At 57.1% G+C, this 17241-nt stretch overlaps 3 protein-coding genes across 3 annotated transcripts; 2 read left to right on the plus strand and 1 right to left on the minus strand.

The window, feature by feature from the left end:
- Positions 1 to 829: 829 nt before the first annotated feature.
- BJ171DRAFT_515766 (subtilase family-domain-containing protein) lies at positions 830 to 7269 on the plus strand. Its single transcript, XM_053111983.1, has 17 exons — positions 830 to 886; positions 1028 to 1066; positions 1148 to 1187; positions 1316 to 1596; positions 1790 to 1978; positions 2076 to 2148; positions 2354 to 2462; positions 2583 to 2599; positions 2703 to 2770; positions 2875 to 2926; positions 3036 to 3416; positions 3513 to 3613; positions 3741 to 3923; positions 4048 to 4089; positions 4254 to 5130; positions 5288 to 5526; positions 5790 to 7269. Exons 1-17 carry the CDS (start codon positions 845 to 847, stop codon positions 6981 to 6983), a joined length of 3927 nt encoding a protein of 1308 aa, XP_052964207.1. The 5' UTR covers positions 830 to 844; the 3' UTR covers positions 6984 to 7269.
- A 159-nt stretch (positions 7270 to 7428) lies between these two features.
- On the minus strand, positions 7429 to 10027 carry BJ171DRAFT_515767 (glycoside hydrolase superfamily). Its single transcript, XM_053111984.1, has 8 exons — positions 9805 to 10027; positions 9587 to 9701; positions 9369 to 9382; positions 9142 to 9258; positions 8999 to 9005; positions 8682 to 8887; positions 8018 to 8454; positions 7429 to 7863 (listed from the first exon to the last, which is right to left on the minus strand). The coding sequence occupies exons 1-8, from the start codon at positions 9968 to 9970 to the stop codon at positions 7666 to 7668; spliced, it is 1260 nt and encodes a 419-aa protein (XP_052964208.1). The 5' UTR covers positions 9971 to 10027; the 3' UTR covers positions 7429 to 7665.
- Positions 10028 to 10542: 515 nt separating this feature from the next.
- BJ171DRAFT_191858 (dsDNA-dependent ATPase) lies at positions 10543 to 16780 on the plus strand. The gene is made up of 36 exons (XM_053106181.1): positions 10543 to 10821; positions 10913 to 10928; positions 11056 to 11061; positions 11165 to 11219; positions 11318 to 11393; positions 11521 to 11554; positions 11630 to 11745; positions 11836 to 11860; positions 11932 to 12100; positions 12189 to 12278; positions 12358 to 12374; positions 12446 to 12538; positions 12651 to 12692; positions 12799 to 12879; positions 12955 to 13037; positions 13151 to 13211; positions 13330 to 13376; positions 13510 to 13557; positions 13757 to 13766; positions 13850 to 13861; positions 13938 to 13990; positions 14136 to 14222; positions 14359 to 14545; positions 14677 to 14720; positions 14830 to 14926; positions 15014 to 15099; positions 15197 to 15285; positions 15351 to 15385; positions 15488 to 15568; positions 15645 to 15671; positions 15778 to 15796; positions 15870 to 15911; positions 15984 to 16053; positions 16142 to 16183; positions 16295 to 16376; positions 16645 to 16780. The coding sequence occupies exons 1-36, from the start codon at positions 10600 to 10602 to the stop codon at positions 16650 to 16652; spliced, it is 2352 nt and encodes a 783-aa protein (XP_052964209.1). The 5' UTR covers positions 10543 to 10599; the 3' UTR covers positions 16653 to 16780.
- Positions 16781 to 17241: the final 461 nt, after the last annotated feature.

A 17241-nucleotide genomic window follows, 5' to 3' on the forward strand; every position in this document is an offset into this window, starting at 1 on the left:
TCAGCGCAATCTGCGACTCGTTCCTGGACTTTTGGGACAGGCGGTAAGGTGCCTGCATGCACGCTCTGTCCCTCTGGCACACCCTGGTTCTGACACATGCGATGGTTTGGCGTCCCAGGGATCAAATCTTGTCAAGCACTATCGGTCCTGGTGCGGCCCCGCCTCGGTATCGGCATCGACAACCGAGGACAGCGGGAGCGCTGCCCCGTCGCCATGCACGGAGATCCGGCCATTCCAGAGCAACCGACTACACTCGGCGGGCAGTAATAAATGCCCGCGGCGCCGTCATCGGCACCGGTCGCAGGCGAGCGAATGACGGAGTTGCTTTGAATCCCAGTCGAATATATCGTGCTGTGTATGAGAGTACAATCTCTGCGTTCGGGTTGGGACTGCGGGTCGTCCGTGCCGGCTGCGAAGGACGACAGCGCCATGGACATCCGCGGGATGGCATCATCATCCACATCGGCTCTCGTCCTCGCGCCATCGTTGCTGCGTTGCTGTGCCGACCCCTGCTTTGTCGTGTCTGCGATCTGCCTGCTTGCTTGCTCTGCTTGCTTGCTCTGCTTGCTTGCTCTGCTTGCTTGCTCTGCTTGCTTGTGTTGCATCGATCTCCTGCCTCCACCCGCTCGTTGTGTGGTTCGCCCTCGTCGCCCACTCGCTCGCGCAGCCGTCGTGGGCGCTGTCTGTCCTCCCATCTTCCGTTGCTGGGCCAGAGATCGGAACGGAGGCGAGCCACGGGGGGCTCGCTTGCCTTGTTCGTCCGTCGCCAGCCCCATGAACAGCCTATTTAACCCGATCGCCTGCCCCCCCCCGCCTGTCCGCACGCATCCAGACAGCCCGCACCATGGTCCAAAAATTCCCCTTCGATGGCATGCTGCCAAAGCATGTGAGTCGGCCGTGTCTTTCCGGATGTGCCCGCGGGCAACTCTCCCCTGCCTCGATCCGCTGTGGCCGGTCCCTGCCTCCCGCATGGCTCCTGTCGTTGTTGCTGAATGTGTGCTGCTGTCCTGGCCCGTGTCTTCTGCAGGAAACCCAAGCCTTCTCTTTCATCTCGAACCATCCCGAGGTAACGCTGCTGCTGCATGCCGCAATCTCATCCAATCGGCCGCTTCTTGGTTGCGACTCACCGGATCTCGATTCCCCACAGTACGATGGCCGCGGAACAGTCATCGCCATCTTGGATACCGGTGCGTTGCGACAGCTTGGCTGCTCTCTCTCTGGCTTGCAATACCGACTCTGCGAACACTGCGGCGCATCAGCCTGCTAATCTTCTCCTCGCTGGCTGCTCTGCTGGCCATCATTTCGTGGGACGCAGGCGTCGATCCCGGCTCCCCGGGTCTGCAGGTTACCAGCGACGGCAAGCCCAAGGTCATCGACACCATCGACTGCACGGGCTCTGGCGATGTCTCCATGAGCACCGTCGTTGAGGCCACCGTCGTCACCGAGGAGGACGGCACTGTCAAGCGCACCTTGCAGGGTCTCTCCGGCCGAACCCTGGCCATCGGCAACTGGGAGAACCCAACGGGCAAATACCGTCTTGGTGTCAAGTCCTACGTCGACCTGTTCCCCCACGATGCTCTCGACCGTCTGAAGAAGGTATCCTGCAGGCTGGCCGTGTGTGTGCTCGGTTGCTCCGGAGTCGCTGCTGCATCGCTTCCGTCTGCATCTACCGCTGGCTGCACGCCGAGCGGATAAACCTGCAGTCCGCACCCAGCAGCCTGATCAGCGCTGTCGTTTCAAACGGTCGATGGAGGACTGCTGACCATTATTCCACCGTCTTGCTCTGCAGGATCGCATCAAGGCCTTTGAGCTTGAGCACCACAAGCTCGCCACCAGCGCCCAGGACCGCCTCGCTCAGTTCGAGCGCGATCACCCTACTCCTTCCGAGGAGGAGGAGAAGATCAAGGCGGACCTCAAAGCTCAGGTCGAGGTCCTCCGGGACCAGATCAAGGGCTTCAAAGATCCCGGCATGATTTTTGTGAGTGATCTGAGCCCGCTACGGCGTCCCGTCTCGGCTGCGGCCACATTGTCGTTCTAGATCCACATGCTGACTCTCAAGCCCTTTCCCTTTGCAGGATGCTGTTGTCTTCCACGACGGCACCAAGTGGCGCGCCGTTGTGGATATCTCCCAGAGCGGCAACCTCGAAGGTAGAAAGCGATAGAGCGGTTGGGTGGGTTTGCGCGGGCGCAGCTGGCCAGATAGACTTGGGCAGGCGCAGATATATGGGTGCTCCATTGAACCGAAGCACTTTGATCAGAGGATATGCGGCTCTAGTTCAGCCCTGTCTGGTCTGCTCCAGTCTGGTTTGGTCCGGTCCAGTCGAACACGGCGGCTAATCGGTTTCGCTTGCAGGCCTGCCCCTGCTGACCAACTATGCCGACGAGCGGCAGTTCGTCCGGTTCGACGACCGCAGCTATCTCAACTTCTCTGTCAACATTTACGATGAGGGCGAGTCGCTCAGGTAGGTGTCGAACGCTGCTCCATGGTCGGTTGTCTTTCGCTATGGCACCGTTAATGGTGTGCGGGTGGATTCGCTTCCCTGGCCCTAACCTTGATCGTTGCGCCCGCAACCTGCGACCAGCATCGTGTCTCTTGCAGGTAATTGCCATGACATGCTCGTTGCGCTGCCTGCCAAGCATGAGCAGATATGCCGTGCATTATCGGTTCTGGCCTGGCATTGATCCCGGTTGTGTTTTGCCAGGTACCCACGGCAACCACGTCGCAGCCATCACCGCTGCTTACTTCCCCGAAGATCCCCGACTGAACGGCGTAAGTATCGGCGTCGCTTGCTGCCCATACCGCAGCACACAAATGGCGCTTTGCGCAGGCCTTACTGTGCCCTAACGGTCTGCGATGATTCCGTGAATCGACAGGTTGCTCCTGGAGCCCAGATCATCTCCCTGAAGATTGGCGACAACCGTCTTGGTAAAGCTTGTTGTCCCGCTCGGTGGTCTCGGCACCTCTACTCGCACGGCCGCTCGGGAAATCAATCTTGACGACGCTGACGCTGAGCTCCCTCCTCGCACCATTCCAGGATCGGCCGAATGCAGCGCTGGCCTGGTGCGTGCTGCCATCGAGCTTGCTCGCCTCAAGTGCGACCTGGCCAACATCTCGTACGGAGAGGCTGCTGCCATCCCAAACCAAGGGCGTTTCATCGAGATCTTGCGTGACGAGGTCATCAACAAGAGCAACTGCGTTGTTGTGTCGTCGGCCGGCAACGAGGGCCCCGCTCTCAGCACGCTTGGTGCTCCCGGCGGCACTTCCTCCGGCGTCATCGGCGTCGGCGCTTATGTCTGCCACTCGATGATGGATGCCGAGCACTCGCTGCTCAAGCGCGTGGACGAGACTCCCTACACCTGGTCCTCCCGTGGCCCCACCACCGATGGCGACGTTGGTGTCGATATTTTTGCTCCAGGCAAGTAATCTTGAACATGCGGTGCTCACACGTGTTCATACGGGCCTATGCGTGCTGCATGTGGACGAACTTGGACTGACTTGAGTATACATACAGGTGCCGCGATCACCTCTGTTCCTCAGTACACCATCCAGGCCGCCCAGCTCATGAACGGCACATCCATGTCGAGCCCCAATGCCTGCGGCTGCTTGGCTCTGGTAAGTGGGACTGCCACGGCGGAGTTTGTGATGGCCAGCTGCAGATGCCTTGGGTGCTGGAGCAAGCGTAGTGGGGCAACGTCAGCGCTATACTCACGCAGTCGCTCTGGATTACGAACGCGCACAGCTCGTCTCGGGTCTCAAGGCCGAGGGCATCTACTACACGCCGTATCTGCTCAAGTCCGCTATCCAGTACTCCGGCAAGGATGTCCAGGACCCCCTGGGCACCAAGTTCATACAAGTCGAGCAGGCCTGGGAGCACCTGAACAAGCTCGTGGGCCCCACCAAGGGCAATTACGATGCGAACGATGTAAGCATGATAAGCGTGGCGATGTAGCGGCGTCCCAGTCGAGCAGTTGCAGTGCTGACAGCGTCTGACCGGCCATCGCGATACCTTGGCGGCTAAACAGATTTCTCTCGCTGACCTGGAGAAGCTCGTCGGAGGCAAGAAGCTGCACTACGATGTGCATTACGATGTATGTATTCGATGTGCTAGCGGCTGATGCAGAGGCGGCGCTATGATATGTGCGGCATGCGCGCGGGATGCAGTTGATGCAAGATCGATTGCTGCGAGCTTGGATATCGTAACATAGGTCCTCGGACTGAAGTTGACGCCCGGGTGGGTCCGTTTGATTTCCAGATCTCGGTCAAGGACCGCCAGAACGCCCGCGGCATCTATCTCCGCGAGCTGCAGGAAACCACCTCTGTCTCGCAGAGCCTTGTCAGTGTCGACCCCAAGTTCCCCAACCACGACGATCCGGCCCAGAACCCCCTGAAGCTCAAGCTGGAATGCTATGTGTCGCTCGTGACCACACAGAAGTGGATCAGCGCCCCGTCGCACATCTACATCAACAACGGCGGCCGCGCCTTCTCCGTTCGGGTCAATCCCACCAATCTGGCCCCTGGCCTGCACTTTGGCGAGGTTCTCGCCATCGACAGCACCGCCCCAGAGCTGGGCCCGCTCTTCAGAGTGCCCGTGACTGTGTGCAAGCCCGAGGTGGTCGAGAATGCCCTGGTCAAGTACAACAACCTCAGCTTCGAGCCCGGCACCATCATCCGCAAGTTTGTGAGCGTTCCGACCGAGGCCAACTTTGCCGAGCTGACCGTGCGCATCGACAACCGCGACGCCCCCGGCATCTTCATTGCCCATCTTGTCCAGCTGCAGGCCCAGACCTCGTTTGCCAAGAACGAGCACAGCTACTGGCTCGGCCTCAACAACACCGGGACCCGTGACAGCGACGACAAGAATGTCTACAAAAAGACCTTCTCTGTCCTTCCTGGCGTGACCCTCGAGGTCTGTCTGGCGCAATTCTGGTCGACGCTCGATGAGTCTACTGTCAGCGTCGAGGTTGTCTTCCACGGGATTGGCGTGGTTTCGTCTGGCTGTGCCCTCGGCGACAGCAGCGTCACCGCCGGTGGAACGAACATTTGGCTCAACAGCGGCAACAACGGATTCGACCGTCTCGACATTGTCGCTGGTATCCGAAAGGAGAACATTGCCCTCAAGGCCAATCTTGGTGAGTGTGCCGAATGCCACAGTGGATTCCTGCCGTGCAGCCTCGTCTCGCCTCGTCTCTCCGATCCCGCTCGCTCGCTGCCTTTCCAGCAGACCGGACTGTTGGCTGAAAGGCTGGCTCGCTCTGATTCGTATCCATTCGCCTTTGTCATCGACAGACATCCACCGTCGCTCGATCCGCCCGTCCGAGACATTGACGGCTCCCCTCAAGTCGCGCGATGTCTTGCCGGACGGCCGCCAGCTCCATGAGCTTGTCCTGACCTACACAGTCAAGACTGCCGCCGCCGCCAAGACCACGTTCCGGTTCCCTAAACTCAATGACGTCCTGTACGATAGCGCTGTGGAGGGATTCTTTGTTGTCGTTTTTGACGCCAACAAGAAGGTGGTCTCGTCGCAGGTAAGGGTTTGCGGATCGTGTCGCCTTCCCCTCGGGCTGGAGCAAATGGGCGTGTGTGGACGCGAAGGTGGATGAAGAATCGGAATCGGCAGACGCCAGACGACCGATGCCGGACGACAAAAATCGGCCGACAGTCACCGGGAGGCGCATGCTCTTTCGTAGGGACTCAGATCCGATTGCAATATCGCCCCGGATAGCCGCTTGGCTCCGAAAGCTCATCGCGGCTGGTGCCTAACGCATCGAACTTGGCTTTGTCCATCCAGTATACCTTTAGCGATCGCACCAAGAACGTTGACCTGAACGAAGGCACCTACACCGTGCGAGCCCAGGTTGTCTCGGGATCCGTCGAGCTTCTCGACAAGCTCAGCAGCATGCCCTTGATTGCAGATGCCGCCTTCAAAGCCGCTTCGCTGCCGGTGTACTCAGCCATCTCGGATCTGATTGCGGGCTCGAGCGCCGGCCTCAAGACCAAGTCGCTCAAGAAGGGCGAGCGCACCGCGGCCTGGGTGGGTCCTCTGGACGACTCGAGCCTGCCCAAGGGTGCCCAGCCCGGCGATTTGCTGATTGGCACAGTGGAGGTCGCCGGGGATGGCGCCTCGATCGACGGAGGGCTCTACAAGGCCTTCTACCTCGTCCCCAGCGAGAAAAAGTCTGCCGACAAGCCCGCCAAGACCGCGGAGGAGCCCAAGAGCGATGCCGAGCAGCTCAAGGAGGCCATCCGCGATCTCGAGATCAGCTGGATCAAGAAGATCAAGGACGAGGATGTGCTCAAGGCCCTGACCGAGAAGCTCCATGCCGAGTACCCGACGCATCTGCCCCTCCTTACTACTCGCCTCGAGGCTCTTGCTGACAAGATCAAGTCTGCTGAGGACGCCGAGCTGCTTGCCGAGATCCAGACCCTGATCGACACGGTGCTGCAGGTTGTGGATCTGGACCAGCTCGCGATCTATTTCGGCGTCCAGCACGACCTCACAAGCGAGCGCGAGAAGCAGCGCAAGAAGGAAAAGGACGCCCAGAAGGATGCAGTCATCCTGGCGCTCCGAACTCGTGCCAAGGTTCTGCAACTCCAGGTCCAGAAGCTCGACGGCAAGAAGGACGAAGCCGAAGCCCCGCAAGAGTCGGACGCCGATGTTCCTCCCGTGAGCGAGAAGGAGGACTTGACCAAGCAGTACGATCAGACCCTCGAGGAATATGCCAAGTGGCAGGCTGACCAGTACAGCAACGGTGCCTTCCTGAAGCTCTGGGCCTGGAGAGAGTCGCAGAAGGGACTCTATGGCCAGGTTCTGAAGCACCTCAACAAGTATCTCGCCGAGGCCAAGAACATCGAGTCGCCTGAGTGGAAGGAGCTCAGCGCTCTTCGACGCGAGATCTACAGCGCCCTTGGCTGGACGATCTGGAAGGACTATGAGGAGACGTGGTCTGTCCTGAACGAGCCCAAGTCGTATGCCCCGTTTTAAGGCCCTCTCTCGTTGCTTCTTCTCCACACCGGAGAGGGAGGGGAATGTGTGCATGATTATGATTATGATTATGATTATGATTGACGTTCAAGCGGGAGTGAAGCAAATACCGCAACCGCGTTTGTGCTCCGCCATCCGAGATGATACATGCATATCCATGGATGAACTGCAGTTGAATACACAACCAGTCTCATGATGTGTTGGGAGAGAAACACTTTGGAGTGTCCACAGAACGAAACGAGAGACACTCCGAGTATGAATGCTCATTGACCGTGGTTGTGTTTTCGAATGGGAATGCACACGCCCATCGATCGTTTGCCAGTGGGGTCCACGGACATTACATCCAAGACGGAGATGACTGCAACCGCTGGCGGCAACAATGGCGGGGTAATGGCTTGACGCGACAACGTCCCGATGCGACCCTCGTTGGTGAGACAGCCCGACCCTTCATTCTGTTGACTTTGCAGGGGCTGTATTTCTAGCTCCATTAGGGCAGCAAGTGCAACCAATACTTTCAGAGGATACATAGACAATGAGGACAGAACAGCCAGGGATGGTGGTGGTGGAGGGGGGGGAGCGGACGAGGTTTGGCTGGATTACACGTTGTCAAGAGCAGTCGAGACTGGGTCAAAGAGGAGGGTGCGCGAAGCTGACCCTGCGCAGATACCATCCATCAAGGGATTCACTTGCGGAACTCGGCCACGGCGGCGGTGATGAGCTCGCCGTGGATGCCGGCAGCGGCGTCGTAGTAGTCCTCGCTGAGTTCCCAGGCAAAGACACCGAGGTTCCACTGCTTAGCAAACTTGACCTTCTGCTGGATCGACTTGGTGTCGTCGTAGGTGATGAAAACGCTGGTGTTGGTGTTGACGAGGGTGGGGGCCTGGATGGTGAAATTTGTCGCACGCGGCGCAGCAGCAACAGGAGAGCAGTGAGTCGAAGGCATAGCCAGCGATACCGCAGCGGAGAAGCAGCTCGATATGTGAGAGATGGCTTGGCAGCTGTCAAGTAGCTTGGCCTGTGAAACCCGGCCTTACCTGGATCTTGCCGCCGTGCCAGGTGCGGACCCAGGGCTTCTGAGCCTTGGACTTGGACACCAAGACACCCTGCTCGCGAAGGCCACGGTAGGACCAGTCGCCCGAGACAGTGGGGACGCCGGTGCATGGGTCAGGGGCAGGAGTGTCGTACTTGTCGCCCTGGATGGGAGGGCACGCCTGCGGGTTGTTGGGATCAACTTGGGGGAGGCAGAGCTGGAAGACGCCGTCGCCCTTGACAGGAGCACCGAGGGCGATCGAGTGGCCGTTGAATTCGAGGCCCAGACGGAGCTTGCTGGCGGGGATGCCGAGCTGCTTGACAAAAGTGGTCACGGTCTGGTTGATGGAGACGTCGCCGTTGGGGCTGCTGGCATCGCTGTAGAGCGGAGTGTTGTAGTCGGTGTAGGGGTTCCAGTTGCCGTTGTAGTCGTAGGTCATAACTGCACCAGCGCGTCGATGAGGAGGATTTCAGCGAACACATAGGCGTCAATAGAGTTGATACTGCGTGCCACAATCCGGACTGGTGGTAATGCTGGCCAGTTCGAGTCCAGACAGGGACTCGGGTGGAGGATAGCGTGTCGCTAGTGCCATTATCAAGATGATACGGACACGCTGTTGCCACATCGAGAGACATTGCTGGAGGCAGCACGACACCCGACAGACTCACTGTTGATCTTGTCGAGAGTGTTGGCGTAGACGGGAATCCAGTTCTTGCCGGAGCCATCGGAATAGGTGGAAGCGGTGGCGCCGATGGCAGCGGTGATGGGGTGGCTGCTTCCAATCTTCTGGCGCAGCAGAACGAGGGTCTTGTTGAAGTTGGAGTAGTCGTCGGGGCTGATGACGTTGCAGCCAGCACCGTAGTTGTTGGGATATCTACGAGAGGGAGGGAGAGGGACAGCACCATGAGACAGCGAGCGATGGAATGCGATGAGACAATATCGGGTGGACTGATGGGGGCCGACGGAGAAGCAAGGTTATACTCACTCCCAATCTGGCAAAGTGAACGAAAACTGTGTGAGTGATTGGCGGCGCAGCTGCGTTGACAAAACGCCAGGAACGTTCGCCTCATGGATCAAGTCGATCGAACGTCGGTGCGGCAGTGTGCGACGCGAGACTCTAATCCGTACCAATGTCGATGCCGTCAAAGCCAAGCTGCTTGATGAGAACGTCGTAGGCCGAGTTGACAAAGGCCTGGCGGTTGGTATCGTTGAAGGCATTGGAAAAGTAGGTGGATGCGGTCCAGCCTGGCAACAGAGCCATCGACAGAGAGTGTCAGCAAGCCAGAACAGACAGGCTTGTGTCGCAACAGAGGGCCTGCAGGCAACCACCATCCATTTCCGGGCACTGGGCGTACCTCCAATCGAAGCACTTGATACCGGCAAGTTGAGGATGGAAGCAGTCGCGTGCAACGGTGATGACAATGGGTCAGGGGCGATGTGGATGGATCAGCGGCGGCGCTGGTGTGGATCGGCAGCAGCAGCCCAGAGCAAGCAGCCCGCAGCCGTGGAGGGCGCACCGGGCCAGAATCAAGGGCGAGGTAGTCTGCAGAGCAAAGACAGACAAGCGACATACAGAGTCTTGAAGCCGTATTTCTTGCGGAGCTGGCCGTTCAGCACAGGGATGAGGTTGGCATCGGCGCTGGAGTCGGTGGAGAGGACGGTGCCGTTGGAGGCAACTTGGAAGAAGGCTGCGAGACACAGAGCGGTCAATGAGACAGTTGCAGCGGCAGGCTTGGTCTGGACGATATCCTCGGGCGAGCGACCATGGCCGCGGCCGTGGCTGCCTCGTACCGTAGATGACCTGGTTGATGTTGCTGAAGTTGATGCTGGTGTAGTCGCGGTCGGTCCAGTTGGGGATGTAGGCGGCAAAGTCCTGCTTGGGCACGGGGGTGGACACGGCGGCGGCCGAGCAGAAGGAGGCGAGGGCAAGGACACTGCTGACGAGGGCGAGTCTCATGGCGGCGATGGAGATCCGTTGGAGGAGGTGGTGGCGGATGCGAGAGAGAAAGCGACGAAGGCGGCAGAGGCCAGCGGGAAGTTTGGATGGGAACGGCAACGACGGCGGGGATGTTGCTGGGGCAAACACAAGAGCAAGGGACCGAAGGGGCGCTGAAGGGTGGCAACAGCGACAAAGGGTCGGCAGAAACAAGACCCGTGGGGAACTGGCGCCCGAAGCCAGCCCGAAGCCAGCCAGCAGTGTCTGTTTGCTGCGCACCGTTGTGTTGGCTGTGGCCCATCACGCCATCGCACATCCACGCGCTCGGCTTGTGCACGGAGTGGGACCGCGCTGCCCCAACAAGCGCTCGTGTGAGCGGCGGCGCGCGCCAGCAAGGGCGGTGCTGCGCAAAGAGAAAAGGCGCGCGCGTGACAAGCCACCCGAGTGGCACGGCTGTGCAGCGCAGCCAGATCCAGCCGGATCCAGTCACTCGAGCCAGATCTAGCCGGATCCAGCCGGATCTAGCCACAGCTCAGTCGCTGCGCAGTCCGCCCTGATCCCATCCGATCTGCGAGGCCAGCATCCAACATCCAGCATCCAACATCCAGCATCCAACATCCAGCATCCACCAGCCCACAAGTCCTCCTGCCATGCGACGATCAACAGCGCCCAGCCAGCGTCCGTCGCCGCTGCAGTCTGACGATCCGGCACCCCCTCTTGCAAAGAAACCGCGGATAGAATCCAGCGTCTTTGTCAATCCGCCCCGTGCATCCGATGTGCCTCGTGCCTCTGCCCCATCCGTCTCCAGCACACCAGCAAGCGACGCCGACATCACCTACGAGGTTGTTTGGAGAAAGAAGCAGTTCAAAAAGGTAGCATCCGCAAGCATCTGGCCGGCAACTTCTCATTTTGTGGATCTGACTTACTGCGCTGCTTCATCTTGCCTCCTCCCCTCGTCAAAAGCACAAGACCTGGGAAGGTATGGGATCAACCTGCTGCCAGCGACGCATTCGCTCTTTCAAGCTCACACGGCAGTGGCAATCTTCCTCCAACGCGCTCTATATATCTCTCGTATCTAATGCCGCACCAATGACCAAAATCTCCAGGAGATGGTATGTCGTCGCGCATCCTCCAACAGCTTGCCGGATCGCCACTCGCTCCATGTGTCAGTCCTCCAGCGCCATCCAGCTCACCCGAATGACGATGGGCACCCAGGATATCTCGAAATCAAAGGCGGAACATGTATACTCCTGGATTCAAAACGGACAGAGTGCGTATGCTGTACGACATTGGCCTTCTGCTCCGGCCCGAGAATCTCGGCCACTCGATTGTGCCAGGCTAACCCCATGATTGCTGTGGACGTCGAAGGATCGGGAGAGATGTCCTGCCAAAGACTCCCCTTGAAGCTGGAGCCCTGCTCTCATTTGGTGGAAAAGAAATCGAAGTCAGTAACCCAAACATACTGTGCTGATGTATCTCTGTTGTATCGCTGAGATTCGCATGATCGGCATATCCGGGACCATCATTCTCCTCTGACAGCCTCATCCATTCACTCGATTGCAACCTTACAGATTTCTGGAATCGCATCCGGTCGAGCCCAACAAGGTATGTGGTGTCGCAGCTGTTCAACATGCTGTACGGTTGAACGTCTCTGATTCAGTACCGACCCGAGACAATCAGGCTTGCCTTCTTCAGATGAGCCTCAGCACCAAGCCGCAGCGACCCCAAAGGCCCCGTTCAAGCCACTTTCTATCAATCCCAAGGCAGTTGGATCTGCAAAAGCCACGCAGCCCAAGGTACCCGGCCGCGTGGCAGTTATTCTCATGTTCTCCCAATCCAATCGATTGCTCGTGTGGGACACTCACTCAGCAACCCTCGCTCTTTAGCCTGCAGAAGAACAATCTACTCCAGGTTAGTGATTGACCCGAATACGCAGCATCGCTTCGTCATCGAGTCTTCGCACTGACATTAGTTGTGCTCAGATGTGCAGCAACAGCGCAGCCATGAAGTTCCACCTGATGCAAAAGCCCCAATGGCCATGTTCAAAGCCTTCCGCGGCCTGACGAAGGCGCTGCCAAAATCGGGCTCTGCACCCAGACACGATCCCAAATCAAGCCAAGCCTATGTTTTGCCCCGGCCGCTGGATCAGAGGTACCTGGAGCCCCTGCGAGCCCTGCATGTACACATCTAATCACGGTACTCCGGCCTCGTGCTCCCAAATTAACCACAAACTGCTCAGTTCCGAAGCTGTCGATGTTGTCATCGATCCATACCTCAACCGACACCTCCGTCCTCATCAACGCGATGGTGTCAAGTTTCTCTATGAAAGGTCTGTCCTGAATTGGCACCGATATTTCCAATCTCGTCCTGTGTACTAACTGCCAATCGCTCTGCCAATGTGCTTCTAGAATCATGGGAATCCACGGTAAGTATCTGTCCCCGACGGCCGCACATGACACCGCTCGTTGAGTTCTCACACCCTCTTCAACTCACCAGACGGCGAGTACAAAGGAAACGGCGCCATCTTGGCTGACGAAATGGGTCTTGGGAAGACCTTGCAAACGATCACGCTCATCTGGACTCTACTAAGTACTGCATCGCCAATGGCGCTGGCTTTGCGCAGTCCGATAGCGACAAGAGACGCCCATTGACACATGTCTTAACATGCTCGCTGCTCCTCCGTCTAACTCTTCGTCGCAAGAGCAATCGCCGAGCCCAAGTGAAGGATCGGTGATCAAGAAAGGTAGTATCTGCAGAAAGTCGAGCATGGTGGCAGCCCGCAATCTCTGTTGAGTCTCATCTACTCACCGTGGCGAATCAACTTGTGTCCTCCTTACCCTGCTGGCCAGCGCTCGTTGTCTGCCCTGCATCACTCGTTAGCAACTGGGAAAAGGAGTTCAACAAGTGGCTTGGAAAGGAGCGCATACGAGGTAATTGCCGTGTCTATCGTTACATTGCCTCTGGCCGAAGCTCGCACACCATAGTGGCTCATTCTCGGTCAACAGTCTTTGCGATGGATCAAAAATCAAACATCAAGGACTTTATTATCGGTCGTGTCTACAGCGTACTGATCATCGGGTATGAACGGGTAAGGCATGTGCATCGCTCTGCTGGTTGGCTGTGTGGCACGATCCAGCCTACGTTGCTGCCGCGGACAGCCGTCATTAACCAGCTGCGTCCTCTCACCATCCTGAATGAAAGCTCCGTTCGAGTTTGGATACCGTTATAAACTGCAAGTTTGATCTCGTTGTCTGTGATGAAGGCAAGTGGCCGGCCTCATGAGAAGACATTGACTCCGCACCGGTGGTGCCTGGATGAATTGACCATACTATCAGCTTGCTTTGATGAGTCGCCTCACTGACAACAATACCACGACTCAGGTCATCGTATCAAGAACAGCAAAATCAAAGCGGCCTCAGCGATTCAGGTTCGGCGCATCGGCGATCTCGTCTCGTGAATGACACTGCAGAACCGAGTGTGCTCCCTATCTATGAGCAGCTCTGCTCCCTTTGCCTCTGCACTATCGGCCTTCTTTGATCTGATTCATGCACACACTCCAGCGATTCCAAACACCTCGCAGGATCATTTTATCGGGCACTCCTATTCAGGTGCGCGTGGTAGTCTAGTCTCTGAGCGGGCCTATCCGCACCCGTGAACATTGCGTCTGCACCGACAAAGTTGCCCCAGGCTCATTCTAACCGTTGGACACCTGTATCGGGCATTTTTACTGCGCTGCAATCGCCATGCTCGCTGTTGGATGGCCTCAATGCACCGTTGTTTGAAACACCGCGCCGGGCCGGGCACCAGAACGACCTTGGTGGGTGGTCTGAGCCGTTGATTGCTGCTGGAACACGATCCCCAAGACCATGGCTAACGATGCATCATCGCTTTGGACACCAGGGGAATTCTTTGGTTTGTGATGTGCTTTGCCTGTGTCTCGTCGACCGGTTGGCTCACCGTAATCGCTCACGCCCGGTACTTGACTTAGCCATGGTAGACTTTGTGAACCCCGGGATCCTCGGGGAATACGCATCGTTCAAGGTATCTCCCATGCAAGCTGCGCTTCCACATGCACGTCTCTCGCCCTGCCAACGACTCAATATCATATGCAATCCCGGCGCTTCTGAGATTCTTCTTGAATAAGCTCATTATGAAAGGGTAACTCGTCTTTCGTTTATCTCCGCAGCGCAAGTTTGAGAATCCCATCGTCGCTTCGCGGGATGCCTCATGCAATCCATATCAAGCCGAACTGGGCACCACTCGTTCCGAGGAGGTATGCCGCACCAACTCGCATCCATGGCGATGTGCCTGATCGTTTGAGAGAGCGATTCGAATGCCTCAGGCAAGAGCAATCCGGGCAACGGGCGCAAGTGGAGGATTATAACGGCATGATGCGTTCTTCTCTACAGCTCCGCAGAATCACCAGCTCCTTCATCTTGCGGCGAACAGCGGACATCAACGCCCAGTATCTGCCGAGTCGAACCGAGTACGTGCTCTTTTGTCGCCCATCGGAAGTGCAGTCGGACCTCCTCGCACAGATTTCAGCCTCGCAGTTCGTGTCGGACACGATCAACGGCTCTGGAGCAAGCATCCTTGGTAAGATGTGCTGCTGCATTGCTCTGGCCAGAGAGAAACAACGCCACCATCGTCCAGATGATCCCAAAACACCCGCAGTCTAACTAAGGATACATGATATTGTCGCCTGCTGTCAACCTGAATCGATTCAGGAATACTCAATACTATGAGAAAGCTCGCTGGAAGTCCTCAGATGGTACCACCAGTCTGCATTTTGCAATGACACAGTCTATTCGCCCGTGAGCCGGACTGGCTCGCTTGTCTGGTGCAGCTCCAAAATGCACTGACCTACGTGCTGCGTGCAGATTGTCGACGATCTTGAAGAATGGAACCTGGCGGTTCTGCCGGAGCATGAGGATCGCTTGCTGGGCTGCCAGAATCAACTACTGCTGGAGTTTAGTGGTAGGCACTTGATCGTGTGTGCACCGAAGCCTCCCGATTTGGTTCACCGTCGATGCACCATGATAATCATCGGGATGCACTCAACAGGCAAGCTATGTGTTCTTGCGGATCTGCTTCATAATATCAAAACCAACACGTCCGAGAAAGTCGTTGTCGTTTCAAACTGGACCCAGATAAGTGTATACCGCCGTCTGCAACCACTTTTGTGGCCGACATTGGCCTGCGGCTCCGTTCAAACACAATCCCCATTTCCTGCGTTTCGCTATCCACACCTTGGATATAGTACAAGAGCTCTGCACCCAAAAGGGATACACATTTGCACGGCTGGATGGATCTGTCCCAGCGCAGAACCGGCAAAAGTAGGTCACTGTCCGCAGCACTCTCGCGACTCTCTGCAAGCATCTGATCGTACGTTGGTCTCCAGACTCGTCGACGACTTCAACAACACCTCCAGGCAATGTAAGAGGCGATATGGAGCGGTTTGAGGCTCAAGCCTTGGGAATCATGCTTGTGCGCAATGCTTGTGTCCAAACGGCACTTCACTGATGCATACTTTGACAGTCGTCTTCCTTCTCAGCTCGAAGGCTGGAGGTGTTGGCCTCAACCTGATCGGCGCCTCGAGGCTGATCATGTTCGATATTGGTAAGATGCGTTCGAGTGAATGTTGGCTGATCTGTCGGAACCCTTGTTCACTCCATAAACTCAACGGTGCTTTCAGACTGGAATCCCAGCGTGTGTCGTCAAGGTACGTTGCCAGGCCTGTCGCCGGACCATGATCTTCAGATGGTTGCGTTTGCGCAACTCACCATCCCCCCCCCGACTCTCCAATCGTCGGGTCTGCTCGGCGATAGCCATGGCACGAATCTGGAGGTAAGTCAAGCATGCCCAGGATCTTTGTAAAGTCAACACATAAACTCTGATATCCGGCTCATCCCTGTTCCAGAGATGGCCAGAAACGACCTGTCAAGATCTATCGACTGTTGCTGTGAGTAGCCCGGCAGTGCATCTTCAAAGCGCAGTCGGCCCCCTCCTCTGACCTAGCACGTTTATACCACAGGACGGGCTCAATAGAAGAGCGTATCTTCCAAAGACAGATCAAAAAGCTCGATTTGAGCGATGCCATCGTGGTATGGTGCAGATCTTGACTGTATCGAAGTCGGCGCTGTAAAACTAGCTCGTCGACCGACCATATGGTACCTTTCCATTCGCCCACAGGATCAAAAAGGACAAGTTATCGATGGATTTGATCCACAGGAGGTACGCGCGCCAAACGATCCGATAACAGCACACCGACGCTCTCTGGAGAGCGGATTCCCGTGTGCCAAAGAAAAGAAAAGCCGTTTTTGATTCGTCGATTCGATTATCCAGCTGAGGGACCTGTTGACATTTCGAGGCAACACCAAATGCCTTACACACGAGATCATGACCTGTGGCTGCCAGGTAAGCAGACGCGGCAGTGGCGAGGATCCGATGATACCGTCCCTGCATACACCATCGGGTCGCATGCACAGACATCCGCTTGACTGGCGCTACACTATGCGATATATCTAACGAGCGCACTGTCCTTTTTGCTGATCGTGTTCGATTTCAAGTGGGGAGCCGAGGTACGTCGCTGTCGCAATTACCACTGGACTTTATCGTGTGGCTCTGGTGGCATCACAGAGCACATCTCGGTGTACAAGCGGAGACTTCGCTCACGTATGCGCACTGCGACACAGGAACTTGATCGTCTCATGGCGGATGAGCCTTTGGAAGGATCGGACGACTCTGGAGAGTGGAACCACTATCTCCTTCTTGACCAAAGCGATACCCGCGAGCGCTGGAGGCAGCATCTCGAGTTACTTGTCGAGGAAGGCCGTCTCGAGGACGACTCGGTGCTCATCGGCTCGATCCTGGATCGCCCTGGGTCGCTGACGTTCATGTTCCAAAAAACGGATAGCTCGCCGGATGCCAGTGACGATGTGTAGTCGACCTTGACTCTTATGTTGCTGTACAGCCTGCTACGGCCTGCCCAATGGCCTGGATTCGGCCATGCCAAATTTCATCGCACGAGTCTGTCCGTCTTGAGCCTGCAGAAGGAGAGTCCCTCGCTAATCCACAGGGAATCCACAGGGAATCCACAGAGGCAGTGGCTTATTGGCGCAATTAGTCCTGTCCTGGGATGTACCGACAAACTGGCAACACAAGCGGTACTCCTGGGCAATGACACACCGCCGTCGGCCCTCTTGGTCAGTGTGATGTCAAAGCCCTGTGTGCGGCGGCCCATCATGACAAGCATGTCTCGTCATGGGATGTGAAAATGGTGGCCATGCTCT

Source organism: Polychytrium aggregatum (assembly GCF_025602895.1).
Source record: "Polychytrium aggregatum strain JEL109 chromosome Unknown BJ171scaffold_34, whole genome shotgun sequence".
NCBI lineage: Eukaryota > Fungi > Chytridiomycota > Chytridiomycetes > Polychytriales > Polychytrium > Polychytrium aggregatum.